The following is a 12,426-nucleotide window of genomic DNA, read 5'->3' as shown; positions in this document are numbered from 1 at the left end:
CAAAAAGTTCAGTCTCAAATTTACATTGCGTTCTCTCGTGACAGGCTTCTATATATCACGCATTCAATCTTGAATTATTAATCCAGAGATACTTCATATATTACGTTTACGAGGAAATGTTTCACTGTATCACACATTCAATCTTGAGCTGTTAATTTCAGCAATATGAACTATATCATGTTCTCCAGAAACAAGCTTCGCTCGAGAATCCTAGAAACTCTCCTTGGTTCTTGAATACTTTCACTTTGAGAACACACAAATATTATAGAATCCTGGGTTTCAGTAACTGATTAGTTAACTCGGGAGAATTAATCTTCTTGCTCGTAATTGCCTAACTTTCAATATTTCTTACTCATTCTTATTATACTTTCGTCCAACGCTATCTTTCTGCGAGGCGATAGGAATTTATAAAAGAATAAGAGCTCAAAGAAAGATAAGTCAAAATACTGAGCGGTTCCCAGTCCATTCTACCCCGTTCAGCACCAGGTTATTTCTCTCCTTTTTTTACAGTGTCACCTCTTTTTCATGTACTACTCATGATATCCTACTCTCCTTTCCCGCCAAAATCCGGTTCTAACTGGTTTTGTTGATACCGAACTGGCTTCTTCATACTGTACCGTAACTCATGTAAGGCACCCGCTGGTAAAATTAATATAATTTCTCACAACAACCAATCAAGTCTTATTTTGAAGAATTACTTGGATACATTAAATTTTACTAATAACATAAAAAGATTGCATATTTTACAGTTTTTATCTCTGTTTTAGTAATATTAATTTCATAATAATAAGTGATAATTAATACATAGTTTTCACAACTGCACTTCATCTCAAAACAATAAATGAACAAATAAATATTAATAAACATAACTTGAAAGAAATCATATGAATAGCATACTATTAATGAGAGATTATTAGTCTGATGAGCAAATTTGGCTTAGGAAATGGCTGATTATGTTGGACTCTGAATGAAGTATTAATAATTTCCAATTCTCCTCATTCAGAATCCAACAACTAAATATGGCCTCCAGTGAATTTTCTTTCATGTCATCCACATCAACGAATTGCTGCCCTTTAATGGTTTTCTTTATCCATGGGAATAAAAACATCATGTGGAGAGAGATTGAGCAAGTAGGGAGGGTGGGAAAAACAACCGTCATGTTGTTTTTCGTCAAGAACTGTTGGACAGACAAGGCTGCCTGGACTGGGTCACTGTTGTCAGCAAACAATCTCCACTACTCCACATTTCTGGCTGTTTTCTTCACATACTATCATGCAGTCTTCTCAAAACATTGAGATAAAGATATTGGTTCTGTCTTTCCAGGAAGAACAAATTCTTTGTGTACAATTCATTCACATAAAAAAAATAAAATAAAATAAAAAAAAAATCAACATTGTCTTGATGTTTGATTGAACCTGACATGCCTTCTTGGGTCTTAGTGAATTTGCACATTTTCATTGGCTTGATGCTTGCTTTGTTTCTGGGTTGTAACTGTAGCACCAAGACTCATACCTGGTCACAACTTTTGAAAGAAAGTTCTGGTCATTAAGAATTTGCATCCTCAAATCACAGCAAGCATTCATGCTTTTTTTTTTTTTTTAATCCTCTGTGCGTGAATAAATGAGGCATAAATTTAGCAGATACACATTTCACTTGCAAATTGCATGAACATGACAAATTCATCTCTTCAGAAACTTGCTCAATGGTCTTTCAATGATCTCCACTGATTGCCTTGTAAACCTTTTTGATGTTTTCATCATTTCTGCATGTCAAAGGTCCGTCAGATTGTGGTTGCTCTTCAACTGACATGTCTCCATTTTTGAAAATGGAAAACCACTCATAGACCTGCGTTTTACCTAAAAGAAAACAAAATTTCATGCACACTCTCTGTTCCTTGTGGTCAGGCATCACAAAATTACCAAACTTGCCTGTAAGCACTAACAAAAAAAAGAAGCCAGAACAATGAACCAAATCACAATGAATGACACCATTTGCCAGATTGGCGTGGAAAAACTGCACACTCATGATGCCTAGCACAGCATCTGTAACTAGAAAATGCGCACACACCAAGTTCAGATTCCGGTTATTTTTGAGTATCCCCCTCATATGTCCCTATAGGTATAGCAAAATTAAACAAGATAAGGCAAACAAAAATTCTGTGCTGAAAACTAGTGTCAGTAATAATACACAAGTTTGTATATTGGCAATCCAATGTACAAACTTTTAAGACATCTGTCAAGGTTCTCTCTTCATTTGCTGGAAATTCTCCATCATTTGTTAAAAGTTCAGATTTTAAGAACAAGATTTATGGACTTATATTACAATCAACATATCTTTTAATTAGTTTGAAGTAGTTTCATTCTTTATAAATATCCCTCTTACAGATATGTTACAATTATTCTCTTCTTCATGCTTTAAGTTTCAGCTAGTTGCATCTTCAATACAGGCAGTCAGTTCATTGCATTTTTTGGTTCCACCAACTGGTCTTTTTACACATGGTTTCCAGTCTCAAACTTGTTTAACTAATCTTTTTTGGGTCCATCTGATTAACATGTTGATTCTATTTCTTTTCTTCTTTATAAATACATTTATGGGTTATACATGACATTTTTCATATATCATTTTGTTTTTTACCTTATCAAAATTTGTTTTGTTAACTATTTCTCTTAATTCAAAATTAAGTAGATATTGAATACCACATTATTTCTTAGCCGAATAAGAATCTCAAAGATAGGAAATCTAATCTAAGAGTTTCATGCTGAATATAGAAAACTATATAAAGATCGGCAAGTCCAAGTGTAAGCCAACACCTGGTAGTGCAATGCTAGGGTGACTTGTTGTAAAGGTGGAGTAAGTACAGTAAACATATAAGTTCTGACCATTGAAACCTTAGTATTACATCTTGGTGTACCTACTCACTGATGAGACCTCAAAAAAGGTCGAAACCAGTTGTGTAGTGACCTTCTTTCATAATGTAGAACAGCAATACATCTCCTAGGAGCTGTGTTTTACATTATGGGAAAATACTAAAAACAGTGATCGGGGCTTACTCCACCTTTACTACGAGTCGCCCTAGCATTGCATTTCCAGGTGTTGGCTTATGCTTGGACTTGCCAATCTTTATATAGTTTTCTATATTCGGCATGAAACTCTTAGATTAGATTTCCTATCTTTGAATTTCTTATTCGACTAAGAAATAATGTGGTATTCAATATCCACTTAATTTTGAATAATTTTACTTCGCCGAAGTGAAGCCTGTTTGCTCTTATTCAGTAAAAGTATTTCTCTTAATGTTTAATTTCATATTGTATTTATCATTGTTATTATCTCACTACTGATGTATAGCCTCCCTCGATGAGGGAGGCTATACATCAGTAGTGAGCAAGTGATTTGACTCACTCGCTCACTACTTAGTGAGAGAAAAACCTAGCTATTACCCATTTCTTGAATGCAAACAAACTGAACTTCCATGGGTGCCCCCATGTTCTCTTCCTCCCATCTTTCACTATCTTCACAATATTGGCAAACACATGATTGTCTCACAAATGATTTGAAAGATGAGAAGTATTCTATGAGGGGAGGATGTAAAGGAGTTGTTAGAAAAGGCAAAACTGAAGAGTGAGAAAGTGAAGATTGTAAGTCTCCTACCATACTATGATAGAGGCGAACTGAAGAGGAGGGCATTGCTAGTTAATGAGTCTATACATAGGTTCTGCATAAAGATGATGTAGGATTTGTGGATCTGTGGTCAGTATTCGGCAGAAAGAAAGGTTTGTACAATGCTGATGGACTGCATATAAATGTGTTTGGTATTAAGGGTCTAGAGAGCTTTGTTAACCAAACTACTGAAGTACAAATTTAAGAAAACTTAAGCAATTAGGGTGGAAGCAAGTGAGTCTATGTGAATGCACCCATGAAGCCAGTGAGTGTGCAAATGACCAAGTGCAGAATCTAGTTTCTCAAGCAAAAATACTCAATACAGTAGACAATTCAGCAAGTAAGAGTGGGTGGGGGGGGGCCTAAAGGGATGCTACAGTTTTCTACATACTAATGCCAGACGTATCAGGAACAAGAAAGAGGAGTTTGTGGCATTGGTTAGTGCAACCTCACCAAAAGTTAGTAAGACTTGGCTAACAGCAGATTTGAAAGTTACAGGGATTGAATGTGAATGTGAATAGTTACTTCCTTCACCTGATTTTGTATTTTCTTTGACATTTCAAAACTTTACATTTTTCTTACCAAGAATGATGAGAGAACATCACTACGCTTGGAATTTTTCAATTTGGTCCAGTAGAACCGAGTCTTACATGATGCCTGCTAGTCACTCCATACTGAAGCAGTATCAGACAGACTCTAATATATGCTGTCACAGCCAACTGGATAGTAGGGGATGATGACGTAGCTACTTCCATCACCTGATTTTATAATATACATGTTGAAGTTGACTCCATGTCAAAAATGGTTTCAAAAAGAATGAGATTGTTATGTTTTTACCTAATAAACCCTCCACTTCCAAGGATCATCATGGATCTTGGGTCTTTCCGATCAAAGGTCTTCATCTATAACGACTGAGCTACAGAGGCTCTCAAGAAATTATATTCTTGGTTTAATCTATTATTCAAATGTAAGCAAACAAAGATTGCATGTGAAGTAACTTCATGACAGGGCAACTTGTATATAGAGGCTAATGACTTCACATCAACTGCCCCGTTGTGAAGCTACTTCATGCACAAACTTTGTTTGCTTACACTTGGATAATGGATTAAACCAAGAATATAATTTCTTGGCATCTTTAATTTATAATATAACCAAGTGGAAAACTTTCAACCTCTGTCTCTAATCCAGAGTATTTTAATAATAAGGTGTGACACCTTTTGGCTACTTATATGTGGAAATATAACTTCTGCATTACTCTGACATTAATGGCTTTCCTGTTCATATCCAAGATGGGCTTGACAGACCCATTGCAGCATCTGAAGTTACCACAGCCTATAAAGAATGCCAGACAAGAAAATCCCCAGGAAATAATTGTCTAGGATCAAACTTTACCACAAGGCCTGGGATTTTATCTTCCTATTCTAGTTATACTATTTAATTCTTTTCTCTCATCAGGACACACACCAACTGAATTTGTCCTATTTCTCTATTTAATATTGACTACAAGATATTTTTCTGCATTATCAATAACAGGCTCAAAGTGGGAATGAGGTACATAATTAAAAGCACACAGATGTATGGGATTCCAGGTCGAGCAGTAGAATTTAATCTATTTCTGCTACGTGAGCTAATCTGTTTAGCTAATACAAAAAAATCGATGGCAGTGTTATCAGTAGACCTTACTCAAGCACTCCTTTCTATTCCACATCCTCCAGCAAATTGGTGTAGGTAAAAAGTGGCTATCCATTATCATAGGAGCCTATGCCAATTCAACTACCCGCCTCCTAGTTAATGGGTTCCTGTCAGACTGGGTCAAAATTCAAAAAGGAGTCAAGTAAGGTTGCCTTCTTAGTCCACTGCTCTTTACATTGCTTCTTGCACCTTTCTGTAAGAATGGTGCAAGAAGCATTGCAAACCAAAGGTTTGCATTGCAAAGCAATTCCTCACATTGTTTTGCAATGCAATACAAAGCAATGTGAGGAATAACAGTTCCTTCAACTATGAAAGAAAATAAGGTATTAGCATATGCTGATGATGTAGTGGACACTTTGAAGGATAATGATTCCATATATATCTTTTTTGGTATTTTGGAAAAATTCAGCAAGATCAGTGGATTAATTACTAATGCACACAAGACAAAATTAAAAGTTTTTGTAAAATCTTGGAGGCATTCCTTTTAGACTAACTCCTAAGAGAGAGAGAGAGAACCTCTCATTATACTTGGAATTCCCTTCTCCACTTACCCAATATTTCCAATATTAAAAGGAAAATAGGGCCATTTTCCTTTTCTTCTAAAGCCATAGTACTCGAAACCATAATTTTTCCTGCTCAGTTGTACATAATAAATATTACAGACATCACAGAAGCTGAAGAAAATCAATTATATAGTAAGCGTGGGCAATTTTTTTGGTCCAGCCGATACCAAGAAGTTAAAAAGGAATTTCTTCAACTATCAAAGAAGCATAGAGGATTTGGCTTCCACTCTTTAAATTCTGCTGTTTAAGCAATACAGCTTCAAAAGTCCATAAAATAGTGCAGACCAATCACATATGTGCAGACCTTCTCCTGTACTACCTGGGTTTTCATCTTCCCCTGTTTGGAGTAAATGAGTATAACGGTCCAAAAGCTAAGATTGTTCCTGAATACTACAGTCTGTGCTTAACACTAAGACTGCTACAACACTTTGGCACTGACATTCTTTCCATTAAAAAAAAGTAAAATTTGGTATAAAGAAATCTTTAATCTTTTTTTCCCCAAACTTCCACAGTTGGGTACTGACAACAATACTTTGTTGCATAACTTACTGAAGTTTCAAAGATACCCTAACAGGAGGGATCATGCTTGGAGAATTGCATATGGCTGCCTTCCAGTCAATACCATCAAATGGAGGTACTTTAACATCGGATATCCAATCTGTGATCTGTTACTGACTGGAAACAGTAGAGCATGCATTCTACAGCTGTCCTCTTGCCCTGCATATTTGGAACAGATTATGTAATTTGTTGAGCATTCCATTACATACAACAGAACATGTTATTATTATTATTTTTTTTTTGCAGAACTCACCACCTGTCAGCAAGAGGAAGAGAATTTTGATTTTTATAATTAATGAATTAAAATATCATTTATGGAAGATTAGAAAGAAACATGACATCCAAATGCTTTATAACATTGTATTGTGAAAATATGTCCAGTTAGATGATTTTTGTATTTAGAAAGAAACATTCTAGGAGATATCAAATTTTTGACTAGGTGGTGTAGACCACCCACATTATGCAACATTCACTGGGGGGGGGGGATAAAATTCTGTCTATTTTTGCTATGAGTGGTTTTTTAAATAGTTCCATCCTCTTAATTCAATGTGGTCTTATAGTCAATTGCAGGGATGATTGGAGAACAATCCCAGGCAGAGAAGGCCAACTCAAAGTGGTTAACTAAGATAAGGCTAACCACCTGGGTATCAGTTTTCTTTGTGCTTAGTTTCAATTGGTCTTTTGGTTGTTCATCTATATGAAATTGGTGAAAAAGGAAAACTGATAGCTTTTGGCTATATGATGATATAAAAGAGCTGAGGCCTTTTCTCTATCTCTCTCTTGCTATCTATATGTCTTTTCTTTCTCCTAATACTATCAGGCTCTCTTGCACCCCTATACTAACTACTTTAGACCTATGATGAGCACTGCCTTTACTTTTTCACCTCAATAAAGATCGAAACCAGTCTGGATAGTGGCCCTTCCCATAATGCATAGCATTATACATGTCTAATGATATGATATGTGCTTTGCATTATGGGATACTAAGGCAATTGATGTGAAGTCATTAGCTTCTATATATATGAGTTGCCCGGTCATGAAGCTACTTCGTGCACAAACTTTGTTTGCTTACACGTGGATAATGGATTAAACCAAGAATATAATTTCTTGGCATCTTTAATTTATAATATAATCAAGTGGAAAAACTTTCAAGAGAATGGTGAAATCAACAAGAAGTTAGTGAACAGATGCATACAGAGTGCAAAGGAGTAATGATGGTTATGGTAGCAGGGAATGTATATAGCAAAAAATGTAATGGAACCATTCAATGAGCACTCTGTCAGAATATATCATACAAGCATATATGATGCTGTGGAACCTTGAAGGGATATAAATGATAGATGGATGAAAGAATCAAGGTATATCAAGTGTTGGCTGAGCTAAATTAATAACATTGTGAGAATGGATGACATCACCACATATTTGAGGGAATGTGCAAAAGAGTTAGACATTCACTTGATCTGGCTGTTTTAGAATGCTGCAGTGGAAACAAGTCATTCCCAAGGAGTGGAAAGATGGAAAGAAGCAAAATAGCACCACTGTGCAAGTATGGTTCTAGGACCTAAATTTCAATTAAAGCCCAGTCTGTATTTCTGTAGTTGTAATTAAGGCATTAAAGAGGTTGGTCAAAAATAGAATACAGAAGTGGGATGATAGACATAGGATTCTCTAAGATGGTCAGCATGGGTTTGTAGGTAGACCTTGATTTAGCAATCAACTTGTATATTATAATAAGGTGCCAAATGTGCTGAATAATGGAGACTTGTATATAATGATATTCATTATAATTATCATTATAATGATATTCATTAATGATACAGTGTCTCAGAAAAGAATATATCTAGTGCTGCAGGATTCTGTTCTTGGGTTTCCTGCTGTTTAATTTATTTGTTAATGATATGTCATGTAGACTGACAGGGGCTAATTAGTTATTTGCTGATAATGCAAAATTGAGGAGAGTAAGGAATGATGCTGATCAACTCCTTTCAGGAAATTTAAACAGACGTAGCTTGGGCAAATGTGGATGGGAGGGGATTACGTTTTATAAGTGCAAGATGTTGCACTTTGGAGTGCAGAGTATAAGACTGTGCTTCAGGAGGTGAATGAGATTTGAGATGTGGAGGTGACTGTTGGCAGTGGCCTGTAGTTTTAGAGGAAAGAGGCCTGAAGATAAGGAGCACACTAACAAGTAGGGATAATGAGGTGGTTGTGCAACTATTAAAGCATTAGTCAGACCACATATGTCTACTGTGCTGAAATTTTGTCACTAAATTTCCATGGTGATGCAAAAATTCTAGAAAAGGGTCCAGAGAAAGTTAACTAAAGCAATACTGAAGCTCTGAAATATTAATTATGGAGGAGAGGTAAAGAAAATGTAAACTGCAGTGTTTAGTAAATGGAGGAAAAAGGTGATGATGGCTGAATACCTCTATGATAGAGATGTTTAAGTCAGTGAATAGATTTTACTGGATTAGTACAGAAGGGATTATACATAGAGTGGAAGGTGAGATAAGTAGAATGAGACTGCGTAAAAGTGTAGTAAAAAGGGAAAGGAAGGAGTATTTTTGTACATGAGAGTAGTGATGTGAATGCTAGGAACAGGAATGAGTTTAAGGTTCAATATGATATATAGATGTTGTTTGCCGAGTGAGACCTCCCACAATCAGTCTGTTGACGCCATAGAAATTTGTTATAATAATGAGATTTCATGTTCACAGTTGAAAAAAAAAAAGAAAAAAAAAGGCTAAATAAAACAAAGTACATCCTTTCACATATACATATATTACTGGGATGTAGGATTGTCAATGGGGTTGGATTCCCTTCCCCATTAAGAAGAATCAATCTGTATTGAATGATCACTATAACAAAATAACAAATGTCAGGCACTGATTTATCAATCATTTTGGCAAATTTTGTTACCATATTAACTTTTCATTATTTGTAGATAATGCATTTATTGATGGATTATTGTACAATAACAAAGTTATATTCCATTTCCTTAGAAATATCAACATCACACAGCTTTCCCCTTATGAAAATACATGAATCAAGTAATAGATTAAAAAAAATTCCAGCTTGAAATAAAAAGTGGAGAGAAAAGCACATCAAAACAATATAACTGGAGCAATAAGAAAAAATAAGCTACATTAGCAAAACTATAACAATACAAGCATCATAACAGACAAAAAGAATCTGTATATATATCAAAATATAATAACAATATCATTTGTACATATAATTTATATATATATATATATATATATATATAACTAAATTATTATTGATACCATCCATCTGTATCAATAGTTCAGATTTCATTCGTCTGCTAGCTTCATGTTCTGAATCTCCTCCACGTCGTGAACAAAGAGAATCTATTTCATCAATAAATATTGTGCTTGGGGCATAAAATCTTGCCTGTAAATTAAAAACAAAAACATTAATTTAGAAATATATTGTCCAATTTAGAAACATATTGCCCAACTTGAACTAAGGAGAATATACATTTATCAAAATTTATGCTATTGCAATTTATCAAATTGTAATAGCATACAGAAATATAATTTGGGGCATTTAACTTAAAAGAACATAAAAGAGGGACCTCATCTTAACAGGTAAAGTTATGCAGAATGCAAACAAAATTTGAAAAGACAATGAGAAATAATAAGTATGTAAACATACTAGAATAAATTCCATTTTGAAACCATCACGTTTAAAATCCTATAGAAAAACTTAAAGACATTTTCTGATTCTGGTTTTTTCCCCATTGCATTGATGGCAGTGAAAAAAAAACTCTATTTCTTGCTGATTTTCTGTTTTTATAAAGAATTTCATCATCATCATCATCATCAAATTCCTGCCATGTACCCTCAAGGGGTGTACAGGATATGACAGTACTACATGAAAAAATTACAATATTACTAACTTCCTATCTACAATTTTCCTCCAAATCAGTCTGTTACTTGTCAAGACTCCAACATTATCAGATCTTATATTTCTATCGTCTAAGGCACTTTGTACTGTATCAATCCACCTATATCTTGGTCTTCCTCTGGGAAGACCAAGATATAGGTGGATTGATACAGTTTTCCTGCCAACCTGGCAGAGAACACTTGTTTTGCTAATCTTTCCTCTCCCATTCTATTTAAGTGACCATACCATCTGAGATTAGCTCTGCTAACGCATTCCTGGATGCTGACAATGTCAAGTTCTTTCCTAATATCCTCATTTTTAATATGATATTGCCATTGATGCCATCTGTTCACGCCTCTAATCTTTCTTAGGACTCTCATATCTGCGGTCTCTAGTCTTTGGTCAAGTGTTTTACTTCTGACCCAGCTCTCAGATCCATAAGTTAAAATTGGTTTGAACACAGTCTTGTATACAGCTAATTTAGTGTTCCGACTAATTTCTTTCTTATTCCATATGAATTTATTCAACTGACTTCCCACCATACCAGCTTTGCTGATTCTGTTGTCTATTTCTATATTTAGTTTACCATCTTCAGTAAAAATTGTGCCTAAGTAGCTGAAATGTTTTACTTGTTCCACAGGTTCTCCATTCACAACACAGTTGACATTTTCAATGATTCTGCCTATTTTCATTGTCTTTGTCTTTTTATTGCTGACCTTCATACCATATCTATTACAACAGCTATTCAATTTAGTCAGAGAATCTTGCAGACTTGTAGCAGATTTATTTAGAAGTATAACATCATCCGCATAAAGCAAAGAGCTGACATTAACATCTCCAATTTTGATATCAGGTTTAATACCACATTCCTTCATAATGTGATCCATATAGATAATGAATAACAGAGGGGATAATGTACATCCTTGTCTCACACCAGATTTAACATTAAACCATCTTCCTGTACTTCCTTCAATTCTAACTGCTGACTCACAACTCAAATAAAGACTAAGTATTGCTTGATATAATGCCCCATTGACACCATATAACTGCAGCGTATTGAATAGCTTCTCTCTTGGCACCTTGTCATATGCCTTTTCCAAATCGACAAAACTTAAATACAGATCTTTGTTATATTCCCATGCTTTCTCGACTATTTGTCGTAAAGTGAAGATCTGATCCTGACAGCCTCTATTTGGCCTGAATCCAGCTTGTTCTTCACCAAGCTTTTCCTCCACAATTCTTCTCAACCGTTTCTCAAGTATACTTGCATAGATCTTGCCAGGAACACTCAGTAGGGAAATACCTCTGTAATTCTCACATTCGGTTTTATTTCCCTTTTTATATATGGGTACTATGAGAGCTCTACTCCAATCATCGGGAATTCGTCCCTCTGTCCAGGCTTTCTGAACTATGCAGTGCAGCCACTGTAAGACTCTTATACCACCATACTTCAGCATTTCTGGTCGAATATCATCTACTCCTGCTGCCTTTCCACATTTCAAGCCTTTGATGGCTTTTTCTACTTCAAGTATGGATATGTATTCCTGACTACATGCCTGGTCAGTGTTTTTTATCACTGTGCTGTCATCACTGCTTGTTTCATTTAGCAGTTTTTCAAAGTAATTACTCCATACGTCAAGAATATCTTTTTCTCCTGTTTTCATTTCACCTTTATCATCTCTAATTCCTTTTACAGCACTCTTTCCTCCATTCCTAAGCTTCTTCAACAACCTCCAGAATATTTTGCCACCTTCTTGATATTTATTTTCTATATTCTTGCCAAAGTCCTCCCATGACTTTTGTTTAGCTAGTTTTACACACTGTTTAGCTTTCTTACATTTGTCTCTGTATTCTGTAAGAGTAAAAGCTGACTTATTTGCCAGGAACTTTTGATATGCTTTCTTCTTTTCCTTCACTGCCTCTTTAACTTCCTGTGTCCACCAGGGAGTTCTGATTTTTTTATCTTTGCACACAACTTCACCACATGCCTCTCTGGCAGAATCAATCAATCAATGTTTCCTTCAGAGTTTGCCACTGAATCTCCAAG

General features: G+C 35.2%; 1 protein-coding gene across 4 annotated transcripts in view; it reads right to left on the bottom strand.

Annotated features, from left to right (window-relative positions):
• Positions 1-12,426, bottom strand: part of LOC150099326 (katanin p60 ATPase-containing subunit A1-like) — a 142,805-nt gene that overhangs the window by 50,299 nt on the left and 80,080 nt on the right. For all 4 annotated transcript variants that reach the window (XM_090404507.1, XM_090404506.1, XM_090404508.1 and 1 more), the window contains one exon: positions 9,758-9,884. In XM_090404507.1, coding sequence (XP_090260633.1) covers positions 9,758-9,884 — 127 coding nt within the window. The remainder of the gene's footprint in view (positions 1-9,757; positions 9,885-12,426) is intronic.

This window comes from Typopeltis vanoorti, chromosome 14 (genome assembly GCF_054136105.1).
Source record: "Typopeltis vanoorti isolate ZY-2024b chromosome 14, IOZ_Tvanoo_1.0, whole genome shotgun sequence".
NCBI classification, from domain to species: Eukaryota; Metazoa; Arthropoda; class Arachnida; order Uropygi; family Thelyphonidae; genus Typopeltis; species Typopeltis vanoorti.
The sequence above is the reverse complement of the archived record's forward strand: the minus strand, read 5'-3'. Positions and strand labels throughout refer to the sequence as shown.